Source organism: Lagenorhynchus albirostris, chromosome 2 (genome assembly GCF_949774975.1).
Source record: "Lagenorhynchus albirostris chromosome 2, mLagAlb1.1, whole genome shotgun sequence".
Classification (NCBI taxonomy): domain Eukaryota; kingdom Metazoa; phylum Chordata; class Mammalia; order Artiodactyla; family Delphinidae; genus Lagenorhynchus; species Lagenorhynchus albirostris.
Genome location: NC_083096.1, coordinates 39,306,390 through 39,329,272, shown reverse-complemented (window position 1 = coordinate 39,329,272; position 22,883 = coordinate 39,306,390). Strand labels below are relative to the sequence as shown.

At 39.9% G+C, this 22,883-nt stretch overlaps 1 protein-coding gene across 2 annotated transcripts in view; it reads left to right on the top strand.

Moving 5' to 3' along the window:
* KCNH1 (potassium voltage-gated channel subfamily H member 1) overlaps positions 1 to 22,883 on the top strand; it is a 409,184-nt gene that overhangs the window by 79,837 nt on the left and 306,464 nt on the right. Inside the window, exon 6 of one of the 2 annotated variants that reach the window (XM_060130812.1) lies at positions 12,681 to 13,073. In XM_060130812.1, coding sequence (XP_059986795.1) covers positions 12,681 to 13,073 — 393 coding nt within the window. Of the gene's footprint in view, positions 1 to 12,680; positions 13,155 to 22,883 lie in introns of both variants that reach the window. The other variant, XM_060130802.1, reaches the window with a different exon arrangement.

Below are 22,883 nucleotides of genomic sequence, written 5' to 3'. Positions count from 1 at the left end.
TTTATTGTTGAGTTTTGAGATTATATATTATAAATTATATATCCTAGATCCTATTTCTTTATTGCATATGTGGTTTGCAAATATTTCCTCCAAGTCATAGCTTGTCTTTTCATCCTTCTAACAGAGTCTTTTGCAGAGCAAAAGTTTTAAAGTTTGATAGTGTTCAGTTTATCAGTTTTTTTCTTTCATGGATTGTGCTTTGGTTTCAAGTCTAAGAACACTTTGCCTAGCCCTAGGTCCTGAAGATTTTCTTCTATGTTTTTTTCTGAAAGTTTTATAGTTTTATGTTTTACATGTAAGCCTGCAGTCCATTTTGAGATAATTTTTATATAAGGTATAAGCCTTATATTGAGGTTCATTTTTATTTTATTTTTTATTTTTTTTGCCTGTGAATGTCCTTTTCTCCAGCATCATTTGTTGAAAAGGCTGTCTTTCCTCCACTGAATTGCTTTTTGCGCCACTGTCAAAAATCAGTTGGGCATTTGTGTGGGTCTATTTCTGGGTTCTGTATTCTGTTCCATTAATCTGTGAGTCTATTTTTCTATCAATATCACTCTCTCTTAATTACTGTGCTGTATACCTTGAAATTGGCTAGACTGATTCCTCCCACTTTATTCTTCTTATCCAAAATCGTTTAGGCTATTCCTGTTTTTTTGCCTTTCCACATAAATTTTAGAATCATCTCGTATGTATCTATAAAAACTCTTGCTGGCATTTAGGTAGGAATTATGCTAAACCTATATCAATTTGGAGAGAATGGAAGTCTTTAGTACGTTGAGTCTTCTAATTTACGTGCCTCCATTTATTGATATCCTCTTTGATCTCTTTTATCAGCATTTTTTTTTGTTTTTGACATCCAAGTTCTGTGCATGTTTTATTATACCTATAAAAATACTTAAGTATTTTTTTTTAGTGATTATAAATGGTACTGTATAACTTTGGTCTTCATTTCTAGTATACAGAAATACAATGATTTTTGTATGTTTATCTTGTGTGACCTTGTTGAACTCACTTATTCTAGGAGTTAGTATGTAGATTCCTTGGAATAGTCTGTGTACCCCATTATGTCATTTGCAAATCGGGATATTTTTATTTCTTCCTTCCTGATCTGAATGCCTTTTATTCCTTTTCTTTTTCTCTCTTTTTTTCTTTTCTTTTTGCCTATTGCAGTGGCAGTACTATATGGAATAAGAGTAGTGAAAGGTGATACTTTGCCTTGTTCTTGATGTTGAGAAAACTTTCAGTCTTTGACTATTAAATATGATGTTAGCTGTAGGTTTTTTATAGATGCTCTTTATCAAGTTGAAGAAGTTTCCCTCTATTTCCATTTATTTCTGAGTTTTTATCATGAATAGATGTTGAATTTTGTCAAATGCTTTTTCTATTACATTGATTCATTTTTCAGTATTGAATTAGCTTTCCACCCTTGGAATATACCCCACTTGGTCATTCTTTGCATATATTGCTGAATTCTATTTGTTACTATTTGTTAAGAATTTTTGCACCTATATTTACGAGAGATACTGTTCTGTAGTTGTCTTGTTTTTTTGTACTGTCTTTGTCTGGATTTGGAATCAGGGTAATACTAGCTTCACAAAATGAATTGAGAAGTGTTCCTTCTACTTTTATTTTCTGGAAGAGATTGTGTAGAATTGTTATAAATTCTTTGTTAGATTTTGATACCATTATCCATTAAAACCATCTGGGCCTGGAGATTTCTTTTGGGAGTCTTAAAATTATGAATTCACTTTTCTTACAGTTTATGGGGCTATGAATTGTGGTAGTTTGTGTTTTTCGAGGACCATTTCATCTTAAGTAGTAAAATTTATACGTGTAGAGTTGTTTGTAGCATTCCCTATTATCTTTTGGGTATCTACAGTTTATAGTTGTATCTCCTGTTTCATTCCTGATATTAGTAATTTGTAGCTTTTCTGTCGTTTTTCGTTTTTTTTTTTAAGATTTATTTATTTATTTAACTTATTTTTGGCTGCGTCGGGTTCCAGTTGCTGGCACGTGGGATCTTTCATTGCGGCGCACAGGCTCTTCGTTGTGGTGCATGGGCTTCTCTCTAGTTGTGGCATGTGGGTTTTCTCTTCTCTAGTTGTGGCGTGCAGGCTCCAGGGCGTGTGGGCTGTGTAGCTGTGGCGCGTGGTCTCCAGAGCACAGGCTCCGTAGTTTGCAGCAGGCAGGCTCTCTAGCTGAGGTGTGTGAGCTCAGTAGTTGTGGCACCTGGACTTAGTTGGCCTGCGGCATGTGGGATCTTAGTTCCCTGACCAGGGATTGAACCCGCATCCCCTGCATTGTAAGATGGATTCTTTACCACTGGACCACCTGGGAAGTCCCTTTCTGTCTTTTTTTTCTTTTTCAGTCTTGCTATAGGATTTCAATTTTATTTTTATTTTATTTTATTGATTTTTTAAAACCATTGATTTTCTCTATTGTTTTCCTGTTTTCAACTTCACTGATTTCTGCTCTTATTATTTCCTTCTTTCTGCTTGCTAATTTAGTTTTATTTTGCTCTTTTATAGGTTCTTGATTTGAGACTGCACATTATTGATTTGAGACCTTCTTTTTCCTTATGCAAATATTTAGTGCTATAAATTTCCCTTTCAGTACTGCTTTAGCAGCATCCCACAAATTTTGATATGTTGGATTCTCATTTTCACTGAGTTCAATGTATTTTTAAATTTCCCTTGCATCTTCTTCTTTAGTTCATGGATTATTTAGAATTATATTATTTGGATATTTAGTTTCCAAGTATTTGGATATTTTCCTGTTATCTTTCTGTTATTGATTTCTAGTTTGATTCCATTATAGTCAGAGAATATACCTTGTGTGATTTAAATTCTGTTAAATTTGTCAAGGTTTGTTTTATGGACTAGTATATCATCTATCCTGGATAATAATGTTCCAGTGCACTTGAAAAGAATGTGCATTCTGCTTTTGTTGGGTTGAGTATTTTATAAATGTCGATTAAATCCTGTTGGTTAATGTTGTCATTGAGTTCTTCTATATCCTTGCTTACTTTCTTTCTAGTTGTTCTATCAAAGGTTGAGAGAGGAGTGTTTAGGGTTTGTCTGTTTCACCTTTCAATCAGTTTTTGCTTCATGTATACTTGGAGCTCTTTTGTTTGGTGCATATACATTAGGATTTCTATATCTTCTTGGAGAATTGACCTTTTTATCATTATGCAATGTGCCTTTCTGTGTCTGTTGTTTAGTTTGGGTAATTTCTATTGTTTTGTCTTTAAGTTCACTGATTCTTTCCTCTGAAAAATTGATTTTCTGTTCTTCAGGCAGTTTGATGTTTTCTTGGTTCTTGGTATAATGACTGACTTTTTGTTGAAATGGGCATTTTGGATATTATGTTATGAGCCTCTGGATCTTATTTAAATCTTTTGCTTTAAGTGACTACTTTTGACACAGATGTGGCAGAGGAGAAATAGGTATCCCCTCATTTCTGCCAGGTTGGGTAGAAGTCCAGGTTTCCAACTCAGCCTCCATTGAAACTTGATGGGGGCTCCTTGTTACTGATGGGTAAGAAAAAGAGTTATAGCTCCCCACTAAGGTTACATTGATACCTCTCTGCATTGTGGGATGGGGGGCCTCATTACTGCTGGGGGGAGGTGAAAGGAAGTCCAGGCTCCCTACTGGGACTTCTTTGGTAATACTCCAGTAGGAAGGAGGTGGAGGCTGGGTGCATCATTACAGCCTCAAGAAGGGGGAGATCTAGGCTTTCTAGTAGGCTTTGCTGACCTGGATGGGAGTTGGATCACAGCTTTTTCTGTAGTGTATGGACATGGTAGAGTGGTTATTATCTAAAGTTTTCTACATTTTGAGGCTGTCCCCTTCCCGGTTCTTCTGCTAGAGAGAGTGGGCTTTTGTTGGGACTCTTTTTGTCTGCACTCATTGGTGTTTCCAGGTTGCTCCAAGTCTAGGAATATATGAAGCAAAAAGAAAACCCAGAGAATTCACCACTGTATTATTCCTAGCCAGTTTGCTTTCCTTTCTTCACCTTTCAGAGTCTTCCTATGTTTACTTTATATATAACATCCAGGGCTTTCAGAGGTACTTAGAGGGAGGAATAGGGAAAAGTATGTCTATTCCATCTTTCTGGAAGCAGAAGTCTCATTCAGTTTACTTTTATTTGTTTTATTCTTACAGGTCAATCACTTTTCCTACCTGAGATCTCAGGGCCCAAGTGTCCTTAATCATACTTGTATAAATTCCTTTTCATGGGGGGAGAAATTTAGATCCTAGTTCTTGAAGAGCTCTGCACATTGGTGGGAAGGGTGGAAATAGTTCCCATACCCAAACTGCACACTGGGCCCTCTGTGAACTTATAGCTTTCTTTTGCTCACCTTTAAGGCCTGGGGCCAACCCTAGGGGGACCAGGGATATTCAGATTATTTCATATTCACTAAGGGGTCTTTACCTCTAGAGGAAAAAGAGAAGTTCCCATGACACTAGAGGAAGTTTCACCTAGGGGTTTATAGAAACCTATAAGTGGCACAGAGGAGCAGCTGGGGTGGGATTGGGTGGGGTGGGTCCCTTCCAGCTTGGCCTGGCCTCTAAAAGCAGAGCTTTTTGCCTTTGACTGTAGAGGGTGAAAACCATCCATGATACTTTCTTGGAGCCAAGCTTCTCTGCACTTCATCGTTCGCTAAGTCTGCTTCCTTAAAAGTCTGTTATTTAGAGAAATATAAACTTGATATGAGACAGCATGTGTTTTTAATTCAGCTAGACCTAGTTTGGGATCCTTGTTCCATCTTTTGCTAGCTGTGTGACCTTGAAGTTCAGTCATTCACTTAGAAATCATCCTGTAGTGACTGCTCTGGGCCAGCCACCATGCTGTGTTTTGGGAATAAAGTAATGAGTACCGTTCACTGCTCCCTTTTCTTCACTTTTTAGCCAATAGCAAGTCCAGTTGGTTTTACTTCAAAACTCTATCCAAAATTGGACTACTTTTCTCCATTACCCTTCTTCCCAGGCTTTTATAATAAGTTCCCTGATGCTGTTCTTCCCACTAATCCTTTGCCTCAATTCATTATCTACACAGCAGCCAGGGTGACCTTTCAAAAACATGCATCAGATTATTATTTGCATACTTAAGACCCTCCAGTTATACTGAGAATAAAATCCGACACCTCCCCGTGGCCCACTAGGGCCTGTGTGGTCTGGTTTCTGCTTCCCCTCTGAGGTCATCTAGCATCTTTTCCCCCCGTCATGGCTTTAGTCACACCCAACTTTTTTCTCTTCCTAAAAATATCAAACTTCTCCTACCTTGGGGTCATTACACCAGTTATCCTCTCTACCTTGAATAATTTTTTCATCAAAGTTTGAATGGCTGGTGTCTTGCTTTCATTGAGGTTTTAGTTCAAACACTCTCCTCTTACTTCTCAAGTCACATTCTGTCCAAACACTGTGTGCCCCTCCCCCATCATCTTATTTAGCTCTTCTTACAATTTGAAATTATTTTTATTTGTCTACTACACTGAGTTCCATGATTTCTGAGAGCAGGAATCATGCTGTTTCCTTCATTGCTGTGTGCCCAGTATCTAGAACAATTCCTGGCACTGAGCAATCAATATTTGTTGAGTCAAGTTGCTTTTCTTTTTTTAGTAGAGTGAATTATTTTATTTTATTTTATTTTATTTTATTTTACTGGAGTAAAATTGCTTTCTAATGTTGTGTTAGTTTTTGCTATACAATGAAGTGAATCAGCTATATGTATATCCTCTATTCCCTCTCTCTTGGACCTGCCTCCCACCAACCCCCATCCCACCCATCTAGGTCATCACAGAGCACCGAGCTGAGCTCCTTGTGCTATACAGCAGGTTCCCACTAGCTATCTATTTTACACATGGTAGTGTATTTGTGTCGAACCTAATCTCCCAGTTCATCCCACCCTCCCCTTCCCCACACCCTGTCCACATGTTGGTTCCCTACACCTACATCTGTATTCCTGCCCTACAAATAGGTTCATCTGTATATGTACCATTTTTCGAGATTCCACATATATGTGTTAATGTACGATATTTGTTTTTCTCTTTCTGGCTTACTTCACTCTGTATGACAGACTGTAGGTCCATCCACATCTCTACAAATGACTCAATTTCATTCCTTTTTATGGCTGAGTAATATTCCTTTGTGTATATGGACCACATCTTCTTTATCCATTCATCTATCGTTGGACATTTAGGTTGTTTACATGTCCTGGCTATTGTAAATAGTGCTGCAGTGAACACTGGGGTACATGTGTCCTTTTGAATTATGGTTTCTCAGGGTATACACCCAGTAGTGAGATTGCTGGGTCATATGGTAGTTCTATTTTTAGTTTTTTTAAGGAACCTTCGTACTTTTCTCTATAGTGGCTGTATCAATTTACATTCCCACCAACAGTGTAAGAGGGTCCCCTTTTCTCTGCACCCTCTCCAGCATTTATTGTTTGTAGACTTTTTGATATGAGGTGATATCTCATCATAGCTTTGATTTGTTTAATGATTAGAGAAACAAAAATGATTTGTTTAATGATTAGAGAAACAAAAATGATTTGTTTCTTTAATCATTAGTGATGTTGAGCATCTTTTCATGTGTTTGTTGGCCATCTGTATGTCTTCTTTGGAGAAATGTCTATTTAGGTCTTCCACCCGTTTTTTGATTGGGTTGTTTCTTTTTTTGATGTTGAGCTCCATGAGTTGTATGTATATTTTGGAGATTAATCCTTTGTCAGTTGCTTCGTTTGCAAATATTTTCTCTCATTATGAAGGTTGTCTTTTCATCTTGTTTATGGTTACCTTTGCTGTGAAAAAGCTTTTAAGTCTCATTAGGTCCCATTTGTTTATTTTTGTTTTTATTTTCATTACTGTAGGGAGTGGGTCAAAAAAGATCTTGCTGTGATTTATGTCAAAGAGTGTTCTGCCTATGTTTTCCTCTAAGAGTTTTATAGTGTCCAGTCTTGCATTTAGGTCTTTAATCCATTTTGAGTTTATTTTTTATATGGTGTTAGGTAGCGTTCTAATTTCATTCTTTTACATGTAGCTGTCCAGTTTTCCCAGCGCCACTTATTGAAGAGGCTGTCTTTTCTCCATTGTATATTCTTGCCTCCTTTGTCATAAATTAGGTGACCATATGTATGTGGATTTATCTCTGGGCTTTCTGTCCTGTTCCATTGACGTGTATTTCTGTTTTTGTGCCACTACCATACTGTCTTGATTACTGTAGCTTTGTAGTATAGTTTGAAGATGGGGAACCTGATTCCTCCAGCTCCATTTTTCTTTCTCAAGATTGCTTTGTCTATTCGGGGTCTTTTGTGTTTCCATACAAATTGTACAATTTTTTGTTCCAATTCTGTGAAGAATGCCATTGGTAGTTCAATAGGGATTGCATTGAATCTGTAGATTGCTTTGGGTAGTATAGTCATTTTCACAATATTGATTTTTCCAATCCAAGAACATGGTATATTTCTTCATCTGTTTATTTCATCTTTGATTTCTTTCATCAGTGTTTTATAGTTTTCTGAGTACAAGTTTTTTGCCTCCTTAGGTAGGTTTATTCCTAGGTATTTTATTCTTTTCATTTCAATGATAAATGGGATTGTTTCCTTAATTTCTCTTTCTTATTTTTTGTTGTTAGTGTATAGGAATGCCAGAGGTTTCTGTGCATTAGTTTTGTATCCTGCTACTTTACCAAATTCATTGATTAGTTCTTGTAGTTTTCTGGTGGCATTTTTAGGATTCTCTATGTATAGTATCATGTTATCTGCAAACAGTGACTGTTTTACTTCTTCTTTTCCAATTTGTATTCCTTTTATTTCTTTTTCTTCTCTGATTGCTATGGCTAGGACTTCCAAAACTATGTTGAATAAGAGTGGTGAGAGTGGACATTCTTGTCTTGTTCCTGATCTTAGTGGAAATGCTTTCAGTGTTTCACCATTTCGAATAATGTTTGCTGTGGGTTTGTCATATATGACTTTTATTATGTTGAGGTAGGATCCCTCTATGTCCACTTTCTGGAGAGTTTTTATCACAAATTGGTGTTGAATTTTGTCAAAAGCTTTTTCTGCATCTATTGAGATGATCATATGTTTTTTATTCCTTAATTTGTTAATATGGTGCATCACATTGATTGATTTGTGTATTTTGAAGAATCCTTGCCTCCCTAGGATAAATCCCACTTGATCATGGTGTATGATCCTTTTAATATGTTGCTGGATTCTATTTGCTAGTATTTTGTTGAGGATTTTTGCATCTATATTCATCAGTGATATTGGTCTGTAATTTTCTTTTTTTGTGATATCTGTGTCTGGTTTTGGTGTCAGGGTGATGGTGGCCTTGTAGAACGAATTTGGGAGTGTTCTTCCTTCTGCAATTGTCTTGGTAGAGTTTTAGAAGGATCGGTGTTAGCTCTTCTCCAAATGTTTGATAGAATTCACCTGTGAAGCTGTCTGGTCCTGGACTGTTGTTTGTTGGAAGATTTTAATTACAGTTTCAGTTTCATTACTTGTGATAGGTCTGTTTATATTTTCTAATTCTTCCTGGTTCTGTCTTGGAAAATTGTACCTTTCCAAGAATTTGTCCAATTCTTTGTGGTTGTCCATTTTATTTGCATATAATTGTTTGTAGTAGTCTCTTATAATCCTTTGTATTTCTGTGGTGTCAGTTGTGATTTCTCCTTTTTCTTTTCTAATTTTATTGATTTGTGTCCTCTCCCTTTTTTTCTTGATGAGTCTGGCTAAAGGTTTATCAATTTTGTTTATCTTCTCAAAGAACAAACTTTTAGTTTTATTGATCTTTGCTATTGTTTTCTTCATTTCTATTTCATTTATTTCTGCTCTGATCTTTATGATTTTTTTCCTTCTACTGACTGGGTTTTCTTTGTTGTTTCTCTAGTTGCTTTAGTTGTAAGGTTAGATTGTTTATTTGAGGTTTTTCTTGTTTCTTGAGGTGAGATTTCATTACTATAAACTTCCCTCTTAGAACTGCTTTTTCTGTGTCCATAGGTTTGGGGTCATTCTGTTTCTGTTGTCACTTATTTCTGTGTATTTTTTTTACTTCTTCTTTGATTTCTTCAGTGATATCTTAGTTATTTAGTAGTGCACTGTTTAGCTGCCATGTATTTGCATTTTTTACAGGTTTTTTTTCCTGTAATTGATTTCCAGTCTCATAGCATTGTAGTTGGAAAAGCTGCTTGATATGATTTCAATTTTTAAAAATTTACCAAAGCTTGATTTGTGACCCAAGATATGTCTATCATGGAGAGTGTTCCATGTGCACTTGAGAAGAAAGTGTATTCTGCCACTTTTGGGTAGAATGTCCTATAAATGTCAATTAAATCCATCTGATCTGTTGTGTCATTTAAAGCTTCTATTTCCTTATTTCCTTTCTTTCTTTTTTTTTTTTTTTTTGTGGTACGTGAGCCTCTTACAGTTGTGGCCTCTCCCGTTGCGGAGCACAGGCTCCGGACGCACAGGCTCAGTGGCCATGGCTCACGGGCCTAGCTTCTCTGTGGCATGTGGGGTCTTCCCAGACCGAGGCACGAACCCATGTCCCCTGCATCAGCAGGTGGACTCTCAACAACTGTGCCACCAGGAAAGCCCATCCTTATTTATTTTCTGTTTGGATGATCTGTCCATTGGTGTAAGTGGGGTGTTAAAGTCCTCTACTATTATTGTCTTACTGTTGATTTCCCCTTTTATGGTTGTTAGCATTTGCCTTATGTATTGAGGTACTCCTATGTTGGGTGCAAAAATATTTATAATTGTTATGTCTTCTTCTTGGATTGATCCCTCGATCATTATGTAGTGTCCTTCCTTATCTCTTGTAACAGTCTTTATTTCAAAGTCTATTTTATCTGATATGAGTATTGCTACTCCAGCTTTCTTTTGATTTCCATTTGCATGGAATATCTTTTTCCATCCCTTCACTTTCAGTCTGTATGTGTCTCTAGGTCTGAAGTGGGTCGCTTGTAGACAGCATATATATGGGTCTTGTTTTTTATCTGTTCAGCCAGTCTATGTCTTTTTGTTGGGGCATTTAATCCATTTAAATTCAAGGTTGTTATGGATATGTATGTTCCTATTACCGTTTTCTTAATTGTTTTGGGTTTGTTTTTGTGGGTCTTTTCTTCTCTTGTGGTTCTTGCCTAGATTAAGTTCCTTTAGCATTTGTTGTAAAGCTGGTTTGGTGGTGCTGAATTCTCTTAGCTTTTGCTTTGTCTATAAAGATTTTGATTTCTCCATTGAATCTGAATGAGACCCTTGCTGGGTAGAGTAATATTTGTTGTAGCTTTTCCTCTTTTGTCACTTTAAGTATATCCTGCAACTCCCTTCTGGCCTGCAGTTTCTGCTGAAAAGTCAGCTGATAACCTTATGGGGATTCCTTTATATGTTATTTTTTGCTTTTCCCTTGTTGCTTTTAATATTTTTTCTTTGAATTTAATTTTTGTTATTTTGATTAATATGTGTCTTGGTGTGTTTCTCCTAGGGTTTATCCTGTATGGGACTCTCTGCACTTCCTGGAGTTGGGTGACTGTTTCCTTTCCCATGTTAGGGAAGTTTTTCACTATAGTCTCTTTTAATGTTTTCTCAGACCTTTTCTTTTCCTCTTCCTCTTCTGGGACCACTATAATTTGAATGTTGGCACGTTTAATGTTGTCCCAGAGGTCTCTGAGATTGTATTCAATTCTTTTTTCTCTATTCTGCTCCTAGGCAGTTATTTCCACCATTCTGTCTTCCAGCTCACTTACTTGTTCTTTTGCCTCAGTTATTTTGCTATTGATTCCTTCTAATGTATTTTTTCATTTTAGTTATTGTGTTGTTCATATCTGTTTGTTCTTTAGTTCTTCTAGATCTTTGTTAAACATTTCTTATATTTTCTCAATCTGTGCCTCCATTCTATTTCTAAGATTCTGGATCATCTTTACTGTCATTACTCTGAATTCTTTTTCAGGTATGTTGCCTATTTCCTCTTCATTTATTTGGTCTTTTAGGTTTTTACCTTGCTCCTTCGTCTGTGACATAGTTTTTTGTCATCTCATTTGTTTTTTGATGGGTGGGATTGTGTTCCTGTCATACTGGTTGTTTGGCCTGAGGCTTCGAGCAGTAGAGTTTGTAGACTGCTGGGTAGAGCTGGGTCTTTGTGCTGAGATGAGGACCTCCAGGAGACCTCAATCCTATGAATATTCCCTGGGATCTTAGGTTCTCTGTTAGTCCAGTGGTTCGGACTCAGAGTTCCCACCACAGGAGCTCAGGCCTGACCTCCAGCTCATGAACCAAGATCCTGCAAGCTGCATGGGGCAGCAGAAAAAGAAAACAGGAGCAGAAGAATAACAAAGGGTCAAAAATAAAATAAGAGTAGAAAACTAACAGATATGTTAGAAAGAATAAAAAAAGTAAAAATGCAGGTGAAACAACAGCTGGAAGGTAAAACAGAAGTATAATAGTAAAAAAGAGGAGGGAAAAAAAAGCTGGAAAAGTCCCTGGCTGTGAGGGGTGGGGCTCAGGCAGGGTCAGGGTTTAGGTGGTGGGAAGGGGCCTATGCTTAGGACCCACAGGGCTGGAAAAGGCCCCAGTGGGCGGTGGGGGGGCTGGGGGGGACTTAGGCTCAGTGTAGCAGGAGGGGCCCAGGAGTGCCTCTGGCCTTGAATGGCAGAGGACCATATCCAGGACCCCAGCAGGCTAGACGTGTTTGCCCCCATCCTCTGATCCTGAAGGGCCCCTCCCTGTTGGCCTCTCTTCTTCTTCCCCTCCCTCCCTCCCTCCTATGCCCCTAGGGCTCATGAGGCCAGAGGGGGCCCTGGACGGCAGAGGACCAGACCCGGAAACCCAACAAGCTTCCTGGGCCGAGTCAGTGGGGGAAACACCCGTGGTGCTTCCCCTGATTCCCTGGTCCTGGAGCACCCCTCTCGCCCACCTCTTCTCTTCCTCCTCCCTACCCCCACCTCTACGCCCCTAGGACGGATGTGGCCCGGAGGGGGCCTCGGAGGGCAGAGGACCTGGCCCAGGCCCCAGCAGGTTTCCTGAGCCTGATTGGACAGGTGAAATGCTAGGTGCACCCCCCCCATCCTCTGAGCCCCCGAGGGTCCCTCCAGGTGTGGGAATCCCTCCCCTCTCCCAGCCACCCCTCAGGGGCGCCTGTCCTGCCCAGCCTCCACTTCTCCTCCCCCCTCGCTCCCTTCCACGTCCTACCAGGTCGCTTGGGGGTTCCTCCTATCTCCTTGGACATTGAGGTCCCCCACCAGCATCTGGCAGGTGCCCTAGTTGTGGGGAGACGTGAACTCTGCATCCTCCCCCACCACCATCTTGACTTCAGGAACCAAGTTGCTTAATTCTCTTGCGCCTCAGTTTCTCACTTGTCACACAGAATAATGACTGGCTAATAAAACAAGGTTGTGTTTAGAATTAAGTGAGATAATACTTGTATGTGGAGTACTTAGTACAATGATTGGCTCACAGTAAGCTGATAATAACAGTGTTTAAATAAAACAGTGTTTTATTGTTTCATATGATTGATTATATTACAATGTTCAATTCCATTCTGCCATAGTCCTTTGGTACCTGTTCTTGCATCTAATGATCCGTCTGGAGTGTTATGAGTATTCGGCTCTGACAGGTACTGACTGGTTTGATGCTGACAGTGAAATCCTAACTTAGTTCTCTCTTGGCCATTTTTTTCTGTACAGGTTCTGCAGCTGGGCTCAGACATCCTTCCCCAATACAAGCAAGAGGCACCAAAGACTCCCCCTCACATCATCTTACATTATTGTGTTTTCAAGACCACGTGGGATTGGATCATCTTGATCTTAACCTTCTATACAGCCATCCTGGTCCCTTATAATGTCTCCTTTAAAACCAGGCAGAACAACGTGGCCTGGCTGGTTGTGGATAGCATCGTGGATGTTATCTTTCTGGTGGACATTGTGCTGAATTTTCATACCACTTTTGTTGGACCAGCTGGGGAGGTGATTTCCGACCCCAAACTCATCCGCATGAACTATCTGAAGACGTGGTTTGTGATTGACCTTCTGTCCTGTTTGCCATATGATGTCATCAACGCTTTTGAGAACGTGGATGAGGTTAGTGCCTTTATGGGTGATCCAGGGAAGATTGGTTTTGCTGATCAGATTCCACCACTCCTGGAGGGGAGAGAGAGTCAGGTACATCCCTCAAATCTCAGACCTTGTTGTCATGTCTTTAAATTAATTGTGGGTGGTCAACAGAAGAGTAATTAAATGGGTGGGAACTAGCATGACTGATGTCTGGAACATAGGGAGCATGATGCTTGATTGATATCCTCGCCTGGTGTTTTTGTCCTTTGGAGGTTTGGAGGCCCTGCATGTCAGTGGATGGATGTGGAGGAGACCAGAGGCTTCCTTCTTATTCCATGTGGAGTGCAAGCCACTGGCTTGGGTGGTGGGGCTGCAGAAGCAGGCATGCATTGCCATTGCATTGATGAATCTTTCACTTGGTATACAATTGCTGAATGCCTACCTACTGATTACTCTCATTATGGGGACTTTTCTGTTATCTGCTGCTGACCTGTGGCTGTTTGAAAGCTAATTAACTCTTGGCAACAGGGATGGTACTCTCCTCCAAGTTTGCTTGCGTTTTTTTTTCATTTTCTTTCTTTCTTTCTTTTTTTTTTGGTAAATGTTGGGAAAGAATGAGTTGTTTCTTTGCTGAAATGAGTTTTGGAGGTGACCAATGGCGTTCAATTGTCCATGCTCTCCATTGCCTAAATTTGCTGAGGTAGTCAGTCTGTGGTTAAGCCTGGCTCTTGTGGCTAAGAGGAGTACTGCTACTGGATTACCCTGCTGTGGGTTGTTAGTCCTACAGGCCATGGAAGGAATTAAAAGAAGATAAATGCTCTGTAAATGTGCTGGAATCAAGACATGCTTAAACAGTCACTGAATGGGTGCCTAGGACATGTTGCAGCAGGAAGGGGCCACTGGGCTGGTTAAAGTGATTTTCTCCTTTGAAAAAGCAAGGATGTAACGTCATGGCAAAGGAAAATGTCAGGTTCTTAATCTAGTTTAAGTGTTCTATGGAAATTGTTCTTCCTTTTTCCTACTCTTCAGTTGACACTTTAGATGGCAGTACACCTGGTAAGTCTCCAGCCTCAGATTGCAGCGGCCCTCATTGCCTCAGATTACAGAGGGTCCCAGAGGTCTCCATCCAGCTGGACTGCTAACTGGGTGGGTCATCAGGAAGCCATCGGGAGGCTGAGTTGAGGCAAGATACACTCTCAGGGCTAAATGGCTAGTGGGACTCAGCCTTGAGAGAGTTGGAGGGAACAGCCAGCTTCCTGCCAGGATAACAAAACCTGCCAGTGACTAGATGTCTTGCTGGTGGCATAGTGATGCCTCTCTACCTTCAGATCAGTACCAGCAGTGGGCAAGGACTCCAGCCCCTTCCTCTGTGAGGACCCAACTACCTACTACTTTTCTCTCCAGTGAAGAGGAGCTGAGGTTCAGATGCTCCAGACTCAGAACAACCCCTGCTTTCATCTGTGTGGTGTGTTTTAATAGACTTTAAAATCCCAAGGAATAATTCTCTGAGTGGCTTGTGTGGATTTTTTAGGGAGATTAAATGAGTCGAGACTGATCATTTACAAGAGAAAAATCGTCCCTAAAGTGAATGTTGGGATTCTTAAATGTGAATTTTAGTACATGTTGGGAATGATATTTTTCACTGTGAGCACATTTCTAGAAATTGTTATGTTAGTTAGTGAGGAAAATATGATCATTTTGGCTTAGATAATTCAACTGATGATTTCAACCTAAAAGAGCTTCTTATACACATATGGGAAATGAAATTTAACTTTAAAAAAAGTGATTGAGTTTTTAAAATAAACCATTTGCTATTTATAGCAATGGCATTAAAATTTTGCAGATAAATAGAACAGTTCTTCGGCTTCCACAGTTTCTTATTAAACACTGGCAGAGATGTAAACACATATGTGAATGTGTCAAGATTACCTTGTAGGTTAGCAGAGCAGAGAGCTTCTTCCCAGGCTCTGTGTATGTTGGGCTGGAATTCCTTTGCCATTAACTGTGAATACCCTGACGTGGTTTCTGATTTCCAGATTCATGAAATAGATTGTAGGTAGGAAAATCATAATTTCTCTGTAGATTTCTAGTTGGCAAAGGGTTTAGCATCAAAGCTCTTACTACCATTTCTTGATGATAAATAATAATATGAATATTAGGGGATTCTAGCTATGATGTGCTTCTGTAAAGTCTTGTTTTTATATTTAGTAGCTCCTTTTAAAGCTTTGGCTCACATCTGAAATAATGCCTTTCCATGACAACTGTGGTGGAGTTGGGGAAACACGAGGAAACTGAAGATTTGCCTGCTGGTCCTCTTGTTCTCACCTCTTAAGACAGCTGGGAACCTTGTGCATTGCATTTAGCCTTTCTGGGTTACAGTTTTCCTAGCTACATCTTAGGGATGATACTACCTTACCTGCCTGAAGGCGTGGCATTTGGGTGGTGGATTTTGAGTTCCCTGCCGGCTGCAAAATCTGGTGAGTTCTAAAATCTCTTTTGTGTTAGTCTCACCTCCAGACTGACTATAAAAATGAGAGGCCCAGCCGCCTGACCTCCTACCTTTTGTGGGAGTTGGAGGAAAGTGGGGTAGGATGGGGACATTTAGCAGGTTATGGTGAGTAGACCTATTGGCGATCAGAGCCCAGTTAAGCCCTCTTAACTCACAAATAACCCAGGGGATATGACTCACTCAGGATGGTGTAGCAAATCAGTACAGTAATGAGTCACCTTCTGACTCTTCTCTGTTCTAATAGTGACAGATTTGATAAAATAGGGACCAAACACTGAAGGATACTGTTGAGTCGAAACTGACCAAGAAGCTCCTGATGTGTGTGGCTCACCTATTAGCTTGGTTGTCGTGAGTGGGAAGTTGGGTATTAGGTACGGGGAGGTGGGCAGCTGCATTTTCCCTAAGGCAGCTGGGGTGGTGATGAGATGGGCAGGTTAAGATACTCACCAAGGGACAGACCCAGCACCCTTTTCCAGGTACAGGCCTTTTTGTTAAAATGCACCATAAAATCAGTGGGCATGAAGGACTGGTGGGGCTAAGAGGAGGTTGGGGAGCCTGTGAAGGGCACCTATCTGTTGTCTACATTCACCGTATGCTGTCTTCTTATCCAACACTCTGCTGTGAGGTTGCTCGTCTAATATTGCAGCTCCCTCGGCTCTAGGCCCTTCCTCTAAGAGAGCGTGGGGAGAAATAGGAAATTATTGATTCATTTCTCATAAAAATTACATGGAGCTGCCCTCACTCTGGTGTCTTCCTAATTATGCCAATGGAATTGTGTCTCAGTGGAGACCACCAGGGAAGAGGGGAATGAGCAGCGGGGGCTTTGCCATCTGTGTGTGGGGGGTTTAGGGTATGGGCATGGGTGTTGAGGTGGAGGCTCTTAGAGTGAAAGGATCGGACCCTCCCCAGCCTTGGGTCAAGAAATTAGGTTCAACTGCGAAAGCCAACAATTGTGAACTCAGCCTTGTGGATGGAGCCCATCTCCATGATTTCAGCCACACGGATGATCCCTTTTGGCCAGCTTGGTTCGCTTATGTAGGTGGCCTACATTTTCGTCATTCACCAGTCTGTTGGTTGGTAATCATCTGTTTTGGAGGCAGTTCGTGAAAATGTTTGCATATTAGTCAAGCTGGTGAGAGGACAAAAGGTCTGAAAATGGAGTGGACGAAAGCTAGGAAGGGGTATGCCGAAGCAAAAGTCAAATGAGTCTCTTTCAAGCACTTAGCGGATTATTGGCCTGGTATGCTTCATGCCTTAAGTATGGAACTATTAGTCACAAAACATATTCCCTCTCCTAAGGAGACCTTATTGTTTATGGACATTGGAGTATGGAAGTGCAAAGAGGAGGACGGAGCCAACTGTGCCACCTCCCAGGTCACAATTCTGGTGCCTTGGGGCCAAGAGCTTCCTTCTTTCCCTGACTCTGTAACCTTGGACAGCAACACCACTGGCTAGTGGTGGTCACAGCTGACACTTGCCAAGAGCACACAGAAGATGTTCAGCCAGAGCAGAACAGGACTAGATGTGCCGATGGAAAGATCAGCAGCTTCCCTTTATGTAGTGCATCTAACTTTCCAAAATACTTTCACACAGAGTATCTTTTTTATTATCGAAATGTGGTTGATGTACAATATCATGTTAGTTTCAGGTATATTCCATAGTGACTTGACATTTACAAACATTACGGAACGTTCACCTGTGCTAAGTCTAGGAACCATCTGTCCCCATACAAAGTTATTAAAATATTATTGATCATATTCTTTGTTGCACAGATTATCTCTGTTTTAGCTCTGTGGTGGTAAAAAAACCACACTGAACTGAGAGGAAGGCAGTTTGTCAGCTAGGTGTGACCGCCACCCAGCTGTGCACACTTACGGAAGTCATTTCATCTCCTTGGACTTTGCTTACCTCACCTGTAGGATGGTGCATTTCAGCTGTAACCTTCAGTGGCTCTAGGGCAGGTATTGTCCCTGCTTTGCTGATGAGGGGAAAGGACCAGGTTGTCCAGGGCGTTGAAACTGGACTCTGGTCTCCTGACTGCTAGATCTGTGCTTTACCCTGCCACTAATGCTGCCTTATCAGAAATTTGGAGACAGAGTGAGCCAAGCTGTGTGTTTCATTCCTCAAGTCCCTCTCTCTGAATCCTTCCCTGGCCTGGCCCCTTCCACACAGTGCCTTCCCCCCACCGCCGACCTCCGCAGCTGAGGGGTGAGAGGTTTGGGCGGTCAGCCTGGATGACCCTAAGCTGAGGTCGCTGGTGCATGTATGTAGGGCCGGACAGTGAGCATGGGGTCGGAAGTGACTCCACAGGCTGGTTGCCCGCCCTGCTTCTCTCTCCTTGACAGATGGACACCCCTCTGGGTTCTTCTAGGATCAGTGTTACCTATGATTTCCTCATCACTGATGCTGAAAGCAAATTGGACCCATGTACCTTGCTCATCCTATTGCTTTGTAGTTTTCAGGCCTTACCTGTGGTTTCTATTTAAGTGGATGGATACCGTTTGAGTTCTCACACAGGTGACGCCTCTGCTGTCCAGCTGAAAGTCATGAGATGACTAGGACTTTTCTTTCCTGGACTTCCAGCAATACAGGCAGTCCCCGTGTCTTGTCATAGCAGTTATTTTTATTCACAGACTATTTTTCAGAGCAGTTTTAGGTTTACCGAGAATAGAGTAGAGTAGAAAGACCACCTTTACCACCCGCAGTTTCCCTATTATCAACATCTTGCATGAGGGCGGCATGCTTATTATGGCCAATGTTGATACATTATTATCAGCGAAAGTCTATAGTTTCCATTAGGGGTCACTCTTTGCAGTATACATTCTATGGGTTTTTGACCAATGGAGAATGACACGTGTCTACCATTGTGTATCACACAGAGTCGATTCACCGCCCTAGAGATTCTCTGTGCTCCACCTATTCATCCCTCCCTCCCCGCTAACTTGGCAACTACGGATCTATTTACTGTCTCCATCATTTTGCCTTTTCCAGAATGTCCTAAAGTTGGACTTATACAGTATGTAGCCTTTTCAGATTGGCTTCTTTCACTTAGAAATAAGTACTTAAGGTTCTTCTGTATATTTGGGGGGCGATCAGAGAGCATATTTCTTTTTATTTTTGAATAATATTCCATTGTATGTATGTACCATAGTTTGTTTATTATTTCATAATAGAAAGTAAAAAACCCCATTGCTGATAGCATTGGTTATTTAAGCTTGATCAGCACAGGTCTGGTCCTGGGATTTCCTCCTTCCGTGATCCCTTGGACAATGGAGAGTGGGGAGGAGCTGAGACATTGACATGCCGACCAGCCCATCTCAGCAGCCTGTGGTATCTCCTGGGTAAAAACCGAAAACGTTTAACTCAAGTTATTATGTCTAGTAATACAACAGACAGAAAAACGAAATTGTATTATAGTCTCCTCACATTTCATACTGTTTTCCTTGGCATTTCTATCTTTTCTGTTTGTGCTGAGTATTTCTACCATACATTTATTTTGGCAAAAAGAGGACAAAACCAGACACCCTGTAATTTTCATCTAAGTGTCTCATTCGTGGGAGGAAGTGTTGTTCTTGGGTGTGTTTCTCTTCTGATGATCGGGACTTGTCAGCAGTGCCCGGTGGCTGAGGTCTGACTTCAGTGATGTTATCAATGTCACTACTGTCCCCATGCTGGCAATATTGTCATCTCTCCCCTCTCACCTGTGAGGGCAAGCCGGCATAGAAATTTTCCTCTTAGTTTAATTTAAAAAAATCAGTCTTCTTCCTGACTTGAGCTTACAGGAGCTGTGAGCTCAACGATTGTGTCAAGGATTGTGGAGGTTCCATGCCTCTTGTTCAAGCAGAGGCTTCAAACAGAAGAGCAGGCTGTAGGCACTGTACCCTACACAGTCACCTGAATCAAGATCACCCTAGGTGTGTGTGTGGGGACCAGGGAAGTGGCTGGGGGGCATTTTTAATGGGAGGAAGTTGATCCTGGGTGGCTTCCTGGAAGCAGTGATTTACTATGAGACTGTGATTCCAGAGTTTAAAAAAAAAATGTAAAAACTTAATGATGCTCCAAAAGCATTGCACTTTGGAGCAAAATAGACTCAGCTGATGTGCCTGATTCCCCTCTGCTCTCACATTGTCTGTTTTCTCTCAGGCTCCTTTTTGGCCAACCCAAGTTCTACTCTTAATTCTCCACCAACTTTTCTTGGAATCTTGTTTAGGGTGTTCCTTCTTTAAAGAAAACTTATTGACTTAGGTGGTAGGGGATTGGGATACAACTCTTCAATTTTCTCCCAGTCTAGTGGGGACCACTGATAATAAACACCAATAGAGGATGTGAGAGGGGTCAGCTCAGGGTGTTATGTCTTACTGTCGAGGAGCATTTAGCCTATCGAGAGAATCTAGGAAGGCTTCCTGGGAGGAGATGACTGGGGTTAGTCTGGTGAGGAATAAGGAGGGCAGTCTTGTAAGAGGAGAGATCGTGTGCAGAGGGAAGCGCTCTTGGGGACTAGCAAGGCATTCATTACGTCCAAAGCAGAGAGTCAGCATTGGGGGACAGAAGAAAGTTGAGAGTAGGAGGCAAGATCCAGTGATATAGAATCCCAGGGTCTTGCCAAGGAGTTTACCTTTTGTTATGTGGGCAAAAAGAAACCATAGAGGGTTTTCATTAGATGATCTTATGATTGATTTTGATTTTTGGAAGTGCACCCAGACAACAGTGGTGTGAATGAGAGGGAAATGACGAGTGTCTCCACTTCCCCTCCTCTTGTTCTGTTGATCCTCCTGCAATCAGGCTGATACCTCCACCATGGCACTGAGCCTTGGTCATATTTCAAGTGATTGTGCATGTTTAGGGTTATTTTTGGACCCTATGCTGTTCCACTGGTTTATTTGTCTATTCTTAACATCAGTACTACACTGTGTTAATTGGCATAGCATAATAGTAAATATTAATCAGTTACTGCCTTTGTTCTTTTTCTTCAAGACTGCTATGTCTATTCTAGGATCTTTGTACATACATTAAAACTTAGAGTCAATTTCCACCCAAACCAAAAAATAAAAATAAAAAAAATAAGAGGCCTGTAGGGATTTTGAGTGGGATTATATTGAATCTAAAGACCAATTTGGAGAGAATGAAAATCTTAATATTGAGTTTTCCAGTTCATGACCATTGACCAGCCATATGTTTAGGTCTTCTTTAATTTCTCTTAGCAATATCTTGTAGTTTTCAGTGTCAAGGTCTTAACACACTTTTTTTTTATTGTTGTTGTTAAACTTATTCCTAGATACCTGATATTTTTGGTGCTTTGTCAGTGGGATTTAAAAACTTCGTGTTTTTAATTGTTTATTGTTACTATAAACCATTTTATTTACTGACTTTGCAGCAAAGTTGCCAAATTTGCTTATTAATGTGAATATTTTGTAGGTTCTTTTGGATTTTTATATACACAATTATGTCTTTGTGAATAAAAAAAAATTTTATTTATTTATTTTCCAAAATCTTTACCTTTTATTTCTTTTTCTTGAATTAGTGCTGGCTAGGATCTCCAATGAAATGAATGGAAGTGGAGATAATAGACATCCTTGTCTTCAGGAGAATATGTTCAGTATTTCATCATTAAGTATTTAGTTGACTAATTGTTTTTAGTTTGCAAATACTCCTTATTAGGTTAAGAAAGGTCTCTTACATTCCTAGTTTTATGAGAATTTTTATCATTAACAGGTTTTAAATTTTACCAAATACCTTTTATGCATTTATTGAAATGGTATGTTTTTTTCTCCTTACTTTTGTTCATGTGGTGAGTTATGTTGATTGACTTTTGAATGTTGTATTAGCCATGCATTCCTGGAATAACTCCTACTTGGTCATGAGAGATTGTCTTCTTTTGTATAATTGTATATGATTTTCTAATATTTAGCAATATTGTATCTATGTTCATGAGAGATATTGGCCTTTCATTTTTTTTTTCTTTGTGATGTCCTTGTCAGGGGTGATACACAGGGGCGTGTACCCTCTTCCACTGTCTCTGAAAGAATTTTTGTAACATTGGTAGTACTTATTCCTTAAATAATTCATCAGTGAAGCTGTGTGGCTCTGAAATTTTCTTTGTGGGAAGATTTTAAATTATGATTTCAATTTCTTTAGCAGATATAGGACTATTCAGATATTCTTTTTTTTTCTTGTGTCGGTTTTGCATTGTTGAAGATTTAACCATTTCATCTAGTGTGCCAAAGTTTTTGGCAAGAAGTTATATATAATATACAATTATTCTTTTAAAAATGTTGGATCTACAGTGATTTTCTCCATTTATTCTTCATTGGTCATTTGAATCTTATCTCATTTGGTCAGTTCATTATGGTCAGTTGTGGTAGTGTTTTGTTAATTTTATTAATCTTTTAAAAGAACCAACTTTTGACTTAGCTAATTGTCTGTTTTCTGTTTCATTGATTTTTGTTCTCATTCTTATTTTCCTTTTTTGTACATTTTGTTTGGATTTAGTCTGTTTTTCCTCCTAGCTTACTGGGATGAAATCTTTGATCATTCAAGCAGATTTAATATATGAATTTAAAGCTTTAAATTCATATTTTAATATATGAATTTAAAGCTATTTTATCCTCTAAAGACTTTTTAAAGGCATCCCAGAAATTTTAATGTCATAATCCCATTATTTAAGTTCAATATACTTTCTTATTTCCACTGTGATTTCTTTTATTTAAAAGTGTGTTGCCTAGGGCTTCCCTGGTGGTGCAGTGGTTGAGAGTCCGCCTGCCGATGCAGGGGACACGGGTTCGGGCCCCGGTGCGCGAAGATCCTGCATGCCGCAGAGCGGCTGGGCGTGTGAGCCATGGCTGCTGGGCCTGCACGTCCGGAACCTGTGCTCCGCAACGGGAGAGACCACAGCAGTGAGAGGCCCGCGTACCGAAAAAAAAAAAAAAAGTGTGTTGCCTAATTTCTAAATATTTGATAATTTTCTAGTTATCATTTTATTATTGACTTCTAGATTAATCCCTTAGTAGTAAGAAAATATATGATTTTAATTCTTTGAATTTTGTTAAGACTTGCTTTATGGCTCAGTATCTGGTCTCTTTGGTAAATATTTTTTATGAATTTACAAAAATGTATTTTGCAGTTGTTGAGTGTTGTATTCTCTATATGCTAATTAGGTCAGGTAGATTAATAGTTTTAAAAATTGTCTATATTATTACTAACTTTTGTCTGCTTGTTCTATCACTTATGGAGAGAGGTTTGTAAAATCTTCAACTGTGATTGTGAAATTGTTTATTTCTCCTCTCAGTTCTATTGATTTTTGCTTCATGTATTTTTAGAGCTATGCTGCT